Raw genomic sequence first — 17551 nt, forward strand, 5'->3', positions numbered from 1 at the left:
CTAATAGGCCGGAACTATCGGCCTTTCTTGCGCGTGACTTTGCCTCCCCTGCTGTAAGAAGTGCCATTAATGAATTGAAGGGTTATGTGGCTGTTGCACGATGTTGCATGGGGACATTTCAAAATTATCGTGCATTTAGAGTCCATTCCAGATGTGCAGGTACTGGAGCAACGTATTCATGCTGCCTTTAACACTGTTCGGATGCAGCGTGCCCGATATTTGTGTGTGAGGCAGAAAATGCTTCGGCACGTACACGCATGTGTTGAGGCAGACACATGGAAACCATTTTCGACACATACTGTCTCCTGGGAGGAGACCGACATCTCCAGCGATATAGGAGCAGGTATAGACTCAAATCACAATTCAGTAGCGATGAAGAGTAGACTGAAGTTAATAGATTAGTCAGGAAGAATCAATTAGCAAAGGAGTACTAAGGAATGAAGAAATCCGCTTGAAGTTCTCTATCGCTATAGATACTGTGATAAGGAACAGCTGACTAGGCTGTTCAGTTGAAGAGGAATGAAAAGGGAAATTCAGGATACTACAAAAATACGAGTTGGCGAGGAATGAAGTGAACAGGCAGAAATGGCTGCGTGAAAATTGCCAAAAATCTCGAAAAAAGGAAGGGTTATCGGAAGGACTGAATCATCGTATAGGAAAATAGGAAAATCATACAGGAAAGTCTTGTAGGAAAGTCAAAACTACCTACGACGAAGTTAACAGCAAGGGTGGTAGCATTAAGAGTGCAACGGGAATTCCACTGCTAAATGCACAGGGGTAAGCGGATAGGTGGAAAGAGTACATTGAAGGCCTCTGTGAAGGGAAAGACTTGCCTAATATGATAGAAGAAACGGGAGTCGATTTAGAAGAGATAGGGGATCGAGTATTAGAATCAAAATTTAAGAGAGCTTTGGTTGGTTCAAATGGCTCTAAGCACTATGGGACCTAACATCTGAAGTCATCAGTCCCCTAGACTTAGAACTACCTAAACCTAACCAACCTAAGGACATCACACGCGTCCACGCCCGATGCAGGATTCGAACCTACGACCGTAGCAGGAGCGCGGTTCCGGACTGAAGCGTCTGAACCGCTCGGCCACAGCGTCCGGCAAGAAAGCTTTGGAGGACTTAAGATCAAATAAGGCAGACGCTATAAATAACATTCCGTCGGAATTTCTAAAATCGTTGGGGGAAGTGACAACAAAACCAGTATTCCCGTTGGTGTGTAGAATGTATCAATCTGGCGACGTACCATATGACTTGCGGAAAAATATCATCCACACAATACCGAAGACAGCAAGAGCTAACAATTGCGAGAATTATCGCACAGAGAGCTTAACAGCTCATGCATCCAAGTTGCTGACAAGAATGATATACAGAAGACTTGAAGACAAAGTTGAGGATGTGTTATATGACGATCACTTTGGCTTTAGAAAAGGGAAAGGCACAAGAGAGGCAATTCTGACGTTGCGGTTAATAATGGAAGCAAAACTAAAGACAAATCAAGACATGTTCATAGGATTGATTGACCTGGATAAAGCGTTCGACTGTCTAAAATGGTGCAAGATGTTCGAAATTCTGAGAAAAATATGGGAAAGCTAAAGGAACAGACGGGTTATATACAATGTACAAGAGCCAAGAGGGAATAATAAGTGAGGACGACCAAAAACGAAGTACTCGGATTAAAAAGGATGTGAGACATGGATGTTCAATCTGTTTATCGAAGAAGCGTGATGGAAATAATAGAATGGTTCAAGAATGGAATTAAAATTCAAGATCTAAGGATATCAATGATACGATTCGCTGATGACATTGCTATCCTGAGTGAAAGTGAAGAAATATGACCTGCTGAATAGAATAAACAGTCTATTGAGTATAGAATATGGATTGAGAGTAAGTTGAAGAAGACGAAAGTAATGAGAAGTATCAAAAATGATAACAGCGAGAAACTTAACATCAGGATTGATGGCCACCAAGTAGGTGAAGTTAAAGAATTCTACTACCTAGGCAGCAAAATAACCAGTGATTGGCAGAGCTAGCAGGCCATCAAAAGCAGAACTAGCACTGGCAAAAAGGGCATACCTGGCCAAGAGAAGTGTACTAGTATAAAACATAGGACTTAATTTGAGGAAGAAATTTCTGAGAATGTATGTTTGGAGAACAGCAGTGTATGGTATTGAAACATGGATTGTGTTAAAACCAGAACAGAAGAGAATCGAAACGTTTCAGATGGGGTGCTACAGACCAATTTTGAAAATTAGGTGGACTGATGACTGATAAAGTAAGGAATGAGGAGCTACTGCACAGAATCGGTATGTGGAAAACACTGATACGGAGAAGGGACAGGATGAAACGACATCTGTTGAGACATCAGGTAATGACTTCCATGGTACTAGAGGGAGCTGTAGAGAGCAAAAACTGTAGAGCAAGACAGAGATTGTAATACATCCAACAAATAACTGAGGACGTATGCTGCAAGTGCTGCTCTGAGATTAAGAGGGTGCACAGTAGAGGAATTCGTGGCGGGCCGCATCAAGCCAGTCAGAAGACTCAGTGACATTCTCACCCCTATTGCGCCATAACACGAAACGAGCTGCCCTTCTTTGCACTTTTTCGATGTTCTCCGTCAATCCTATCTGGTAAGGATCCCACACCGCGCAGCAATATTCCAACAGAGGATGGACAAGTGTATTGTAGGCTGTGTCTTTGGTGGGTTTGTCGCATCTTCTAAGTGTTCTGCCAACAAAGCGCAGTCTTTGTTTCCCCTTCCCCATGATATTATCTATGTGGTCTTTCCAATTTAAGTTGCTCGTGATTGTAATTCCTAGGTATTTAGTCAAATTGACCGCCCTTAGATTTGTGCGATTTATCGCATACCCTAAATTTATCTGATTTCTTTTAGTACCCATGTGGATGACCTCGCACTTTTCTTTGTTTAGTGCTAATTGCCACTTTTCGCACCATACAGAAATTCTCTCTAGATCATTTTGTAATTGGAATTGATCGTCTGATGATTTTACTAGACGGTAAATTACAGCGTCATCTGCAAATAATTTAAGGGGTCTGCTCAGATTATCACCTAGATCATTGATGTAAATCAGGAACAGCAGATGGTTTATGACAATACCTTGCGGAACGCCAGATATCACTTCCATTCTACTTGATGATTTACCGTCTATCATTACAAACTGTGACCTCTCTGAGAGGAAATCATGAATCCAGTCACACAACTGAGACGATATTCCATATGCACGCAATATGATTAATAGTCGCTTGTGAGGAACGGTATCAAAAGCCTTCTGGAAATCTAGGAATATGGAATCGATCTGAGATCCCTTGTCGACAGCACTCATTACTTCATGGGAATAAAGTGTTGCACAACAAAGATATTTTCTGAATCCGTGTCGGTTATGTATCAATAAGTCATTTTCTTCAAGGTGATTCATAATGGTCGAGTACAGCATATGCTCCAAAATCCTACTGCAAATTGCAAGTCATTGATATGGGTCCGGGTCTGGGTCTGGTGATGTACAACGGAATGTACTTTGATGCAATCTTCTCAGCGTCAACTTTAGGTTACAATATCTCCGGATGTAATTAACATTTTACAATGCAACAAACGGCACTGATTACGTATTTGTTTATATGTTCAGATGCGCTAACAAAACTAACGTGGTTCCATTTTAAAAAACGTAGGTTTGTGTTAAAAAAAATACTTCCGTGCATTTTTGTATGGTTTGTATTAAACAATTACACTAGCCCCTCTCCTCACGTTCGGTCTGTGGAATCGGTTCGTCAGTATTTGATGTGGTTTACGGAATATATCCAGCGGTAACGTTAGGTGACTCACCATGTATACTTGTCCACAACTGCATGGAATTTTGTATACCCCAGGTGTTGGTAGAGGATGTCGGGCGTCTTTTGCAGTTCTTAAATATTCCTTAATCTTCTTGGTGGGTCTGAAGATTGTTTCGATCCCATACTTGGCCAGAACTTTCCCGACACGGTCCGTAACCTTATTAATAAACGGTAGGAAAACTTTTCCAGTAGGTGACCGTTGTTGCTCTGTACTTCTGGCTTCTTTTCTTCTTTGATGGAGGGCTCGATCAATTTCCTTGCTGGTATATCCGTTTTTGATGAAGACTAACCGTAGGTGATTCAGTTCATCTTGTAAGTAAGCCGGCTCGCAGATTTTGTTGGCTCTGTCCACCTAGGTTTTAATGACACCTCTTTTTTGCCTAGGATGATGGTTAGATTCCTTGTGGAGGTATCGATCCGTGTGAGTGTTCTTTCTATATACCTTGTGGCCCAGCGTCTCATCCACCCGTTTAATTACCGACACATCCAGGAAATTGAGTTGACCGTTGTTCTCTTTCTCCATCGTAAACTGTATCTTCGGGTTAATGCTGTTCAGGTGCACCAAGAAGACATCCAACTCTTCTTCACCATGAGTCCACATTACAAATGTGTCATCAACATAGCGGTACCATTTAGCAGGCTTTTTACTGGCAGTCTGCAGCGCTCGCTGTTCGAAGATCTCCATAAATAAATTGGCAACAGCTGGGCTGAGAGGGCAACCCATCGCCACCCCGTCTATCTGTTCGTAAAACTCGTTGGTATACTGGAAATAAGTTGTCGTCAGGCAGTGTTTAAATAATGCCACTATGTCAGTCGTAAAAATATCTGCTATATATGAAATAGCTTCGTTTACAGGTACCATGGTAAACAATGACACTACATCGAAGCTCACAAGAATATCACTTGGGTTGACGTTAATCTCCCTCAGTTTTTCAATAAAATGCGCCGAGTTTTTAATGTAACTGTCCGTTCTGCCGATGTGTGGTTGCAGCAAGCAGGCGAGATATCTGGCCACCTCTTGTGTTGGAGATTCTATGGCACTCACAATCGGTCTCAACGGGACCTGTGGTTTATGTACCTTTGGGAGTCCATGAAGTCTGTGTGGATAAGCTTCCGTTTCGCAGAGTTGTTTTTTATCATCCGAAGAAAGAGAAGATTGTTTCACCAGTTGATTGGTATTTCTCAAAATTTTGGTTGTTGGATCCTTCTGAAGCTTTTTGTACGTAGTGAGATCCAAAAGGTCACTAATCTTCTTGTGATAATCCTCGGTGTTCAGCAAAACCATAGCATTTCCTTCATCAGCTGCAAGTACAATAATGCTCTTATCCGCATTGATCTCCCTCAGTGCCCTCCTTTCCGATTGAGACAAATTGCTGGTAGGTGGTTTCGCTTGGCGTAATATTCTGCCTGTTTCGGTCCTGATTTCATCCGCGGAATGCGATGATAACAAACGGATTCCTGCCTCCACATTCGCTATAATGTCCTCCGTAGGAACCTTTAGTGGCGTGACTGCGAAGTTGCCTCCTTTCGACAGAACTGAATGTTCCTCTTTTGTTAATTTTCTCCCAGACATGTTAATCACAGTTCGAGAGTTGCCAGCGATTGATGTTTCACCTCTGCCTTTCTTTAGGCCATCGAATTTCCTCTTTTGCCTATTAGTTGCCATTTCTGCACTGAGCTCCAAGGTCCTGAACGTTAGACAGACCACCTTATTCCAGTCATAACACTGCATTATGTTACTGATATATAAATGGAGATGTAACAGCTTACTGCTAGTTTCCGCTAGTTCTCGCCGCGTATGGTGAATTCGTTCCCGTAACATCGCTAGTTCCATGCGGTTGTAAATACGGTGCGCTTGCGCCGAGTGAAACATTCTCCTCGCCTTCAGAAACTTCGGCACTGTCGCGGTGTCCCGGCAGCGTAGCAGGAAAGTAAGCGTACACAGTTGTGCTTTCGTCTTGCGCAGTCCCTCCAGTCGCCGAACCTAAACTGACACTTCCTCCCCGTAGAGGCATTTAATCATACAATGTAGACTTTTACGGCCGGTGTTGTCTTCAGTTAAAACTTCCGAGCTGAGAGGCCGTGGTCGATGTATAAAATTTCCACCTGACGTTTCGTCTCCATCTGCGGGAGACATCTTCTGAGGTCGTCGTCTACTGCCACAGAGGCTCCAGGTACTATCGCATTTATAGAGCGCATAGAGGGCACCACCATTCGTCACGTCATGCCGACGGTATGCCTATCTTTGGAAGGCGTCATCATTCTCGATTAAGAGTAATCGATTGTCATTCTGCTGACGCAACGTCGACATCCATATTTTGTCCAACTTTAACTGAATCACCTACGGTCAGCCTTCATCAAAAACGGATATACCAGCAACGAAATTGATCGAGCCCTCCATCAAAGAAGAAAAGAAGCCAGAAGTACAGAGCAACAACGGTCACTTACTGGAAAAGTTTTCCTGCTGTTTATTAATAAGGTTACGGACCGTGTCGGGAAAGTTCTGGCCAAGTATGGGATCGAAACAACCTTCAGACCCATCAAGAAGATTAAGGAATATTTAAGAACTGCAAAAGACGCCCGACATCCCCTAGCAACACCTGGGGTATACAAAATTCCATGCAGTTGTGGACAAGTATATATTGGAACAACGAAAACAAGTGTAAACACCCGCTTAACCGAACATAAAAGAAACTGTCGCTTAGGACACACCGAAAAATCGGCCGTAGCTGAGCATGTTTTTCGGGATGGGAATCACGAAATTAAATTTAATGAGACAAGCGTTCTAGCACGAACATCCCATTATCATGCGCACATGTATAGAGAAGCTATAGAAATTCACAAACAGCACAACAATTTCAATAGAAAAGAGGAAATTTTAAAGTTGGACAAATTATGGATGTCGACGTTGCGCCAGCAGAATGACAATCGATTACTCTTAATCGAGAATGATGACGCCTTCCAAAGACAGGCATACCGTCGGCATGACGTGACGAATGGTGGTGCCCTCTATGCGCTCTATAAATGCCTGGAGCCTCAGTGGCAGTAGCCGGACGACCTCAGAAGATGTCTCCCGCAGATGGAGACGAAACGTCAGGTGGAAATTTTATACATCGACCACGGCCTCTTAGCCCGGAAGTTTTAAGTGAAGCCAACACCGGCCGTGAAAGCCTACATTATATGTAATTAATGTTATAATGTAGTGCTCAATAGACTGTTATTCAGATGGTTCAGATGGCTCTGAGCACTATGGGACTTAACTTCTGAGGTCATCAGTCCCCTAGAACTTAGAACTACTTAAACCTAACTAACCTAAGGACATCACATACATCCATGCCCGAAGCAGGATACGAACCTGCGCCGTAGCAGTCGCGCGGTTCCAGACTGTAGCGTCTAGAACCGCTCGGCCACCACGGCCGGCAGAATGTTATTCATCAAGATCAGAAGCAAAAGCTTTCTGTTATCATTGATACGTGTGAAAGTTGTTTATGAATGACAGAAACATATTTTACATAAGCTCGACGATGTATTGAAGCGGTATTTCTTCTTTTTCTTTGTTATTTTATTTTTTAATTTTCCTGGTTTTTGAGGAAACTGCGATTTCTAGCCCTATGTGGTAAACCGGTATTGTCTTCTATTTTAACTGTAACCTCCCTCTGTTTCATGTTACAAAACAACAATTCTCGAATAAAATCTTATTTAATCACTAACAGTTTCAATTTTGCTATAAATACTGTTTATTTTTAAGTAACAGACAGGAGGATAAATACGTAGAACAAAAATGCTGCGTAGTTTATGAGTCCCTTTACACACTGAAGTGCCGAAGAAACTGGTATAGGCACGCGTAATCAAATACAGACCAAAGATAATAGGAAAACTGCCACGGACTATGCTTGCTCATGAGAGTCTACAGTAGCCTAGAGTAGTTTTATAACCCTAGTTCCAGCACATCAGACACAATACACTGAGCATCAGCTCAGTTTATTTGCCATGTAGGTAATGTAAAAATTGAAAACAACAAATTAAAATTTTCGTTTTGGGTTTCTATCCCACGGCCTACTTACCATACCGAACTCTTCCCTCAGCGCCAACCGCTGCCTGGAAAATTAGCTAACATAAATGCCTAATGTATCACCCAACTGTTATCAAAAGTGCTCTTTATTCTGAACGCTTGAGCATCGGTGGTACCAACATCTGCCACTTTCGTTTTCGGCCAAGCTCTGTACGTACCATAAATATGGACGAAATCGGTGATGACGACTGGGAGCGGTCCTCATGTTAGTACACTCACAAAAAGGTTATAAATCGTACAGGATTGTATGGGCAAACGAACTACTGTCTCAAATCTCATAACATAAAATGAATTTCTAAAGTAAGATATGAAACAAAATATGGACTATTTTTGCCAACATGACCGTGCTATACATTTTCTAATCCCGAACATATTCAGTTTATACAAGAGGCCGTATTCTACATATTTTCCTACATTTACTTTACATATTAAAAATGAGAAGAAATACGATGCGCCTAATTTGAGTTTTACGTGAAGTATGTGGCACCAGCCCGTGACCGGGCTGATGGCTGGAAGAGTACAGCCTTTCTTTGCCGCAACACTGGGAAGGAGCAGGTGGCAGCGCCATCACCTCGGCCGCCTTTTACCCCCGGGAAAGATCCCTCGCACTCATTTTACAACAGGTTGAATAGACTGGGCCAGTCCTAAAGGGAGTGGAATGAGTGAAAAGCCCTGTCCTCTCCACGGATTGAACCCGGGTTCTCCAGGACTGAAATCTAGTGCTCTACCCACTAAACCACCAAGGCCACAGATGTGAATTTAGACTCAGTAATGGACGACAGGTGGCTCCCGGCATGGGTAACAGCTCTACTTATCATCTGTGCTCGTCACCAATCGGTTCCCCCACAGTTCTGTAGATGGTCTACTGAAACCAGTCACCAGTAATGAAATAAAACATCATTTGCGATCACAACTGACTATTTTCATTAGAATGAAATAGATCTCTGCCGTTCCTGACGTTAATTTCAAAAATTATCAGCAAAAATATTAGATAGAAAATGTAAACCAACCTGAGGCACACTTGCAGGAAGAGTGTGATGGCCCACGTGATCTCCAGGAAGAACACGATCACCGCACCGATCCTGAAATGAAAGAGACGAAAGATGTACATCCGAAACTGATACGACGAAGACAAATAGGAAAATAATAATAATAATAATAATACAGCCGAAACCTCCTAACAAAGTCATGAGCTACATTATGAGGCAAAAAACGCATTTAATTGCAATCCTTAGGTTCCGCGATTAGCCTTGGTCACCGTTAGCAAACAGTACAGGTTTGGTGGGTCTCTTTATGACTCGGACTGTCTCATGCAGTCGGAAAGTGTGTTGTAAGGGGTTCGTTATGTAAGAGGATTACTTTTCACTACCCTACTGGAGCAAATGTAATTTCGATATATTGCTCACGCGTTGCCTGCGATATAAAACATCTCTACTGCAATAGAACGCAGGTCAGAGCAGTGTCGGCAGCAGTAATAATCGCTCGCTCCTACACAGCAGTCGCTATAGTTCGTTGTTATGAAGCAGTCGCAATAGCTCGCTCTTACGAACAAGTCGTAGTAGTTCACCATAGCTACAGTACAGTTGCAAGCGACGTAAGAGCAATAGCAGTCGCCGCTGGTGCAGCGCAGTTCATTGCCATGTAGTGTAAAGTAGACTTTATTATTCTTCATCGCCGTGTGTGTACTTAAATTTTTTGTCTGAGATGTTAATATGAATTTGTTCCAATCCTTTTATGATTTGTCAACACTAATTAAGTCAGATTTGTAATGTTCAATTTTTTATGTAATGGTTTGCAGAAATAATAATAAGGTTTTTCAGAACATAATTTTTTACCAGTCATTCACTTGTATTTATATATTTTACAAATTTTCCCAGATCATAGTCATGTGTTGTTTAATAATCAGAGGACTAGCTATGCAGCTGTATCAACAAGCAAAGTCAGTTTTTTTTTCTAATAATGCAAATCTCAGAGAAATGTTGTTCAGTAGTAGTAGATAGGCCAGCATTGCACTAAGCTGTGCCATTTAGGAGCAATATATAGACAGCGTTATCCGGCGACACCATTATGAGGTAAGAATTTTTCAGTTTATTCAGGTTGATTTCACAGGGCCATGACGTAGCGCTGCTTACGTCCAAAATTTATCAGTTTCAATTCGCAGTCAATTTTGTACCCGGAAAATTTTAAATATGGGAAGGTTACAGTGTGTTGAACTAAACTCGACTACTAAACGCTTCTCATTGTCGATTGAAGGCCATTCTAAGACGATGGCATACATTCAGCTATAGGCGTGCCACAAAGGAACCATAAATGTGATAATATTCATTGGAGATGACTGTACACTCTGTTGAGTTTTTTTTAGCAGTGCACGTCTTAAAGAAGAGTTGTACTCCATCTACGTAGACATGTCTATAAGAATCTGATCGGCGACTATTTCACTTTCCGTCAGTTGTGGTATTTAGATTGGCAACATCAGTGTTTCACTGAGCTACACAGTTTTTCATCAATAACATCCTTAATAAACAGGATTGATAGAGAGCTGGAAGAATTTACAGAAAACTGTGTTTCATCATGTTTACTTATTCAGTGGAAGAATTTCAAAGAGATTCGGATGGACCTCCAGCACTATGCTTCACGTAAAAGCTTTCCCTGCAGATTCTGCGAGCATGTGTCCAATGGCAATTAAGCTATACAAGTAGACTAAAGTAGAGCACCATTTTATTTCGTTAACAGCTGAAGATGTCAAAACAACATTTCTGGCAAATGACAGTACGCGTTGTTAAACTTGTTAACACCTTTATAAAGCAATCAGTTGTGGCACCTTCACTTTATTTCAGGCGCCAACCGTGAGTCGGCTTATCGCCTTAGCTTGCTTTGCCGTGGCTTGCTTGGCCCCGTGAAGTTTAAAACGAGCATGCTAAGACGGGTTGCCAGGTCTGGCTGCACATGGGGTCTGGACCCCTCCACCATCCTGCACACCTATAAATCCTTCATGCGCCCTATCCCCTGCGACGCCCATCCCACCTGGATCTGCGCCCTTCTACCTTTTACAAATCCTAGAACGCCATACGCTCCGCCGCACCTATCGCATCCGCCTCCCCTCCCCATGTGGATCCTGTATGACCTCATTCCATTCCCACACCTCCTCCTTTTCCTCGAACAGATACGGCTCCTCTACATCTCCCATAAGCTTGATTCTCGCTCACCCGCCTGTCTCTCCCATCCTCTCCCACCCCCATCAGCTGCGGCACCTGTATTCCCACGTCCCACCTGCTCTCCATCTCTCCACTCTCCATACCCTCGCCCAAGGTGGCTTCCGCCAACTCCCCCTCCCTAATGATGCCCTCATCCCCTCCATCTACCCCTCCTACCAACTTTGATCCTCCCTTCCACCCCCTGTGTCTTTTCCCAAGGGCATCCTCTCTCTCTTCTCTCCCACCTCCCTTCCTCCCCCCTCCTCTCCCCTGGGCTTCCCCTACCCCCCTCCCCTCTTTCCTCCCCCTCCCATCTCCTCTGCCACTGGCATCTACACCTTGCCCTCTTCTTCCTCCCCCACCTTTTCCCCTTTGGCAGGTCCCCGGACTCGTACACGTACAGTGAACATTCGCGTGCCAGAGATCATCGCCATCGGTTTTTTGTGTGTGCCATCGTGTTAGTGCTTTAGTGTTTCACCGCCCACGCTCCATCGTTCACGTGTGTCATTTCAGTCATCTGTGTTCATGTACCAGTGCTGAACGTTTTTTTTATTTTACGACGCCTGTGAACGGCTCCATGTTTTTTACCTAGGTTGTCTACCGTTTTTTGTCCATCATTTTGTTTTGTTTTTTTATGTCTTCCAATGTTCCGCTTGTACTATCTGTGGCCGAAGAGCGGCGTGGTATTGCCGCTGCCGGCCTACCTTGTATAAGGTGTTAAAATAACAATAAAGAGAAACGCACCATGTTGTGATTGCACTACTTTACTTCCTGGCTAAGTAGCGCCCGAGTTCTGGCCCTTCTATACTGCTATGTACAGGTGTAAATTTTAAGTTGACAAACCAGAATGACTCGAAAAATAAGCTTCATACGAAAAAATGTGTAGAATCCAAAGTTGATTATTTTCGAGGGGGTCATCTGGTGGTGTTAAAATTAGCCCGCCACTCCAGCCCCCGGGGGGGTCGGGTGGGAGGCAACTTCAAAATTTCAAATGAAAATCCCCATTTTTTTATTGCAGAATCAGATTCTACATAAAAAACTACGTACATTTTGTCTTAAACATTTGTTTTGATTCTTCGTAGTTGGCGCTGTAATTCAAGAAAATCCATGTTCTCATTTTTGCGTAGAAAATAGTTACGGATAATTAAAAAATACTTAATTACTTAGTAAATTTTGATTCGCTAAAACTAAAACTCTCCCTCTCCCCCCATAGGGTGGGGTTTGAGAGAGAGGAATTAGAGTTTTACAAATGTTAACCCAAATAATAATTTTTCCGCAGATCCTGATAAGTTTTGTTTGTTTCGTGGTCATGAGGCCACACAACTTTTAATTATCAAAAAAATTCATTTACTTGCAAGTATTTGAAAATAATCAACAATAAAACGAAACCAATCGTTCCTTTACAGGACCACCAAATCGTAAACGCGAATACGTTCATCTTTAGTTAGCGAGTGGGTTAGTCTTTTCCTCAGTCTTTTACTTTGTATACTCTGTGAGTTAATGAGTTCACTCGTTAGTAAGTAGGACGTTTGGTTAGTTAGTTAGCTAGTCAGATGATCTGATTTGTCAACTTAAAATTTACACCCTGTATATTTAAATCAGTTTGTTGTGCTCTTAAATGAGTTTTCTGCGGTTGTGCCAGGCTCTTGCCATTTAAAATGTTTTAACGTGAAGCCAGTGAAAAACGCTAAGTTCCTGTAGTCCTGTTAGTGATCCTTCAACAATGTTCAGTCTGGGAACTGTCAGTACAAACACTGTAAATTTCAAATCTGTTCGCAGCACGATACCGATATTCGGTGTTACTTAAGTAATCAAGCCTCTTAATCGCTCAGTGCTTCCGTAACTTGAGTTGTGTAATTAAACACTAATACGCTGTCCACTTGCGCTGTGGTTCTGTAAAAAGTAAAAGCAGAAGCTGACTAGTCATAGTTAAATTTCACCTCCTTGTCTGAAAGTTTGTCTATATGAGGCAAAATATGGGCTACGTGTGATTTACTGACAGGACTGGTTCCTGTGGTCGGTCAGTTCAATGTTTGCTATCTTAGATTAGTGCTGAGTAAAAGGTTGACGTCTTCACAAGAGTCACAACGCTTGGCAAAAAATTTATTGGTTTTTCCTTATGTTGTAGAATGCAACTTGTCCGTCTGTGTGGTGTCCGAGTCTGCCTTGCTTATTGCTGCCGTCTGGTGCTGTCAGTGGGGCCTACGCTCTCTCAAGGCACTGCAGTGCAATGACACAGTGTTGATCAGAAAGCAACTTCCTGAAGAAAAATTTTTAGTTGTTAATCTTTCTATTTTACATGAGAAGAAATGAAGGATACTGATTGTACTGGGTCCACCAGGCTGCAGCATAGACAAACTAAAATTGCTGTTTGAAAGATTTTTTTTTCTGTTTTTGTCTAAGATATGTTGGTTTAAATGCTGTGATACTGGGTCATGCTTCAAGTCCCCTTGACAAGGGATTGGTTGTATCTTTGTGATGAATAACATTTACAGAACTGAGATTTTTTTGAAGCTGAAATTTACCTATTTATTTACGTTAGAAGGGTGATTTTGTTTTACGTTGAGGCATTCATACATACATATTCTAATTTTCTTAAGAATTTACGCTTTTATTTATTGTGTGTCATATGTCAATGGTTAATCGCCGTTGTCTCTGAACAATAAATTTAATATATTGTCAGTTTGTTTTCGACTTTATTGTTACATTTTATTTAAGCAAAATTTACGGGCTAAGAACCGTCCGAATGTATAAGCTGATACCAGTGTGCCGTGTTATTATGTTGTGGTAAATAAAGGTATTGTTATACCGTATTCTTAAATGGGACCGGTCCTCCTACTCCCACAGCCCCGCAGACATGTGCTCTACAATCATCCCTCAACCGAGATAGTGAGCAAGTTATTTTTATAAACGACGTAGTTGTGGAGCTTCTTGGCAGTAGGGGATAAACATAGCATACACAACAGCACACATTCCAAAACTGATAAAAAACAGAGACATATACCAGAAAGCAGGTATATATCAACTACAGTGTAACACTTGTGAAGGCAGATACACAGGACAAACAGGTAGGACATTTGATGTCAGATACAAAGAACACACGGGAGCCTGGAAATATGGGGCAAACCGCTCCACATTTGCAGAACACCTAAGAGAACACGACCACAAACCAACCACTAGAGAAGACATGAAAATAATTAGAATCAACAATAAAAACACCTCCTAATGCTGCAAGAAAATTACCACATACAGGAAACCAAAGCAAAAAGGATAACCCTGTTCAGTGATCAAGTACACGTGCCAAGCAATTCATTGTTTACGCTAATAGATAAAATAATAGAATAACGCTCCCAAAGAGGATTAATATAATAATACCATCCAGTATAATAATAATACCACCCAACATCTTTACACTCACTCACCCATGCGCCCTCCACAGAATATTGAAACGAAAAGTCAAATCAACTTCACCAAAGCTTTCAAACACTCGCCAGCAGCTAGTACATTCATATAAAACACCATACAATTCAAACCGCCAACCCTCTACCCCCTCCCCCCCCCCCCCCAACACAGAAAAACACTCTTCAGTTTCTCTCTCTCTCTCTCTCTCTCTCTCTCTCTCTTCCATACACACACAAGGTATAAACACCTTGAATCGAAGTTGGTTTTGAACCTATACTTCGTTAAGTTGGCGACAAGTAGTCAACACTCCAAAGTAGAGGAAACACGTAATGGAGTTGCATTGTTTACGTTGTTTAAAGCAGTGTCCGAAGAAATAGTTATGTCGAGTGACAAAAGAACAATAGAACTCCACAAAAAAGAGGGAGAAACATGGTGAACAGTCTGAAAAATGTCAGAACTCAAAGTTGTGCTGATATGTTGGTAATAAAAAGGTAGCGCGATCTCTAGACCAGATGAGAGGAAACGCAGATCAGAAAAGCGTAAGTAATTACTTTTTTATATAAAAAAATCTCGCCGTGATATGTTTGATAATCTAAACATATCAGAACTGTATCGTTATAGATCCCGCTGATGATGCCTTAGAACAAGAAAAAGGCGAAACGCGTCTTCGAAAAATAAATTAAGTGACAGCAGGGAAAAGCTGTTTTATTTACAAAACAATTAAAGTGAATCGTTTCTATCGACTTTAGTACGGAATGCTAAAAACTGGATAAAGTTCTCATCGATAGTATCTGAGAATCTGTAAGAACCACTGACGACACAACGACGAAGAATCAAATCGAAAGACAACCCCCCCCCCCCCCCCAGCCTCCCGTTCACACACAAACACACACACACACACACACACACATACACATACACACACTTCCAACTCTAAAATATGTCTTTGTGCTGCCTTTCATGCGTTCACGTTGCAACTCTTTAATTTTTTAATTTCTTTATTCTGGCATCAATGGGTTTTTTTCAGAAATACTTTAAAAACTGGATTGTTGTCAATCTATTTTCATTAATATGTCCAAAAAGTATGTTTGGTTTTGAAATGATAATTAAATGAACACCCTAGCTGCAAGCAGGCGTTGATACACTTCGTTGGGGACATGTTGAAAATGTGTGCCCCGACCGGGACTCGAACCCGGGACCTCCTGCTTACATGGCAGACGCTCTATCCATCTGAGCCACCGCGGGCACAGAGGATAGCGCGTCTGCAGGGACTTATCCCTTGCACGCTCCCCGTGAGATCCACATTCCCAACATGTCCACAACACTACTTTCGTAGTGCGCCTATTAGATGTTTGCCCATCATACTCATTACTCGTGGCAGAGTAATCTACCAAGTCCCGTACGAGTTCGGGCATAGCGTGTGCGTTCGCACACAAGAAGGTCAAAGGCTGGGAACCCATATTTATTTTAACTATATATGACCATGCAGCTTTACTAGAATTGAAATGATAATTAAATGAACACCCTAGCTGCAAGCAGGCGTTGATACACTTCGTTGGGGACATGTTGAAAATGTGTGCCCCGACCGGGACTCGAACCCGGGACCTCCTGCTTACATGGCAGACGCTCTATCCATCTGAGCCACCGCGGGCACAGAGGATAGCGCGTCTGCAGGGACTTATCCCTTGCACGCTCCCCGTGAGATCCACATTCCCAACATGTCCACAACACTACTTTCGTAGTGCGCCTATTAGATGTTTGCCCATCATACTCATTACTCGTGGCAGAGTAATCTACCAAGTCCCGTACGAGTTCGGGCATAGCGTGTGCGTTCGCACACAAGAAGGTCAAAGGCTGGGAACCCATATTTATTTTAACTATATATGACCATGCAGCTTTACTAGAATTGAAATGATAATTAAATGAACACCCTAGCTGCAAGCAGGCGTTGATACACTTCGTTGGGGACATGTTGAAAATGTGTGCCCCGACCGGGACTCAAACCCGGGACCTCCTGCTTACATGGCAGATGGATAGAGCGTCTGCCATGTAAGCAGGAGGTCCCGGGTTTGAGTCCCGGTCGGGGCACACATTTTCAACATGTCCCCAACGAAGTGTATCAACGCCTGCTTGCAGCTAGGGTGTTCATTTAATTATCATTTCAATTCTAGTAAAGCTGCATGGTCATATATAGTTAAAATAAATATGGGTTCCCAGCCTTTGACCTTCTTGTGTGCGAACGCACACGCTATGCCCGAACTCGTACGGGACTTGGTAGATTACTCTGCCACGAGTAATGAGTATGATGGGCAAACATCTAATAGGCGCACTACGAAAGTAGTGTTGTGGACATGTTGGGAATGTGGATCTCACGGGGAGCGTGCAAGGGATAAGTCCCTGCAGACGCGCTATCCTCTGTGCCCGCGGTGGCTCAGATGGATAGGGCGTCTGCCATGTAAGCAGGAGGTCCCGGGTTCGAGTCCCGGTCGGGGCACACATTTTCAACATGTCCCCAACGAAGTGTATCAACGCCTGCTTGCAGCTAGGGTGTTCATTTAATTATCATTTCAATTCTAGTAAAGCTGCATGGTCATATATAGTTAAAATAAATATGGGTTCCCAGCCTTTGACCTTCTTGTGTGCGAACGCACACGCTATGCCCGAACTCGTACGGGACTTGGTAGATTACTCTGCCACGAGTAATGAGTATGATGGGCAAACATCTAATAGGCGCACTACGAAAGTAGTGTTGTGGACATGTTGGGAATGTGGATCTCACGGGGAGCGTGCAAGGGATAAGTCCCTGCAGACGCGCTATCCTCTGTGCCCGCGGTGGCTCAGATGGATAGAGCGTCTGCCATGTAAGCAGGAGGTCCCGGGTTCGAGTCCCGGTCGGGGCACACATTTTCAACATGTCCCCAACGAAGTGTATCAACGCCTGCTTGCAGCTAGGGTGTTCATTTAATTATCATTTCAATTCTAGTAAAGCTGCATGGTCATATATAGTTAAAATGTTTGGTTTTAGT

The 17551-nt window shown here is 42.7% G+C and overlaps 1 protein-coding gene and 4 non-coding genes across 5 annotated transcripts in view; 2 read left to right on the plus strand and 3 right to left on the minus strand.

Moving 5' to 3' along the window:
* LOC126246576 (uncharacterized) overlaps nucleotides 1-17551 on the minus strand; it is a 600905-nt gene that overhangs the window by 89699 nt on the left and 493655 nt on the right. Inside the window, exon 3 of the mRNA XM_049948405.1 lies at nucleotides 8940-9011. Within this exon, the coding sequence (XP_049804362.1) occupies nucleotides 8940-9011 (72 nt within the window). The remainder of the gene's footprint in view (nucleotides 1-8939; nucleotides 9012-17551) is intronic.
* On the minus strand, nucleotides 15697-15771 carry Trnat-ugu (transfer RNA threonine (anticodon UGU)). The gene has a single exon. It is a non-coding gene; the product is annotated as a tRNA-Thr (tRNA).
* On the minus strand, nucleotides 16103-16177 carry Trnat-ugu (transfer RNA threonine (anticodon UGU)). Its single transcript has one exon. It is a non-coding gene; the product is annotated as a tRNA-Thr (tRNA).
* On the plus strand, nucleotides 16945-17019 carry Trnat-ugu (transfer RNA threonine (anticodon UGU)). Its single transcript has one exon. It is a non-coding gene; the product is annotated as a tRNA-Thr (tRNA).
* Nucleotides 17351-17425, plus strand: Trnat-ugu (transfer RNA threonine (anticodon UGU)). The gene has a single exon. It is a non-coding gene; the product is annotated as a tRNA-Thr (tRNA).

This window comes from Schistocerca nitens, chromosome 1 (assembly GCF_023898315.1).
Source record: "Schistocerca nitens isolate TAMUIC-IGC-003100 chromosome 1, iqSchNite1.1, whole genome shotgun sequence".
Classification (NCBI taxonomy): domain Eukaryota; kingdom Metazoa; phylum Arthropoda; class Insecta; order Orthoptera; family Acrididae; genus Schistocerca; species Schistocerca nitens.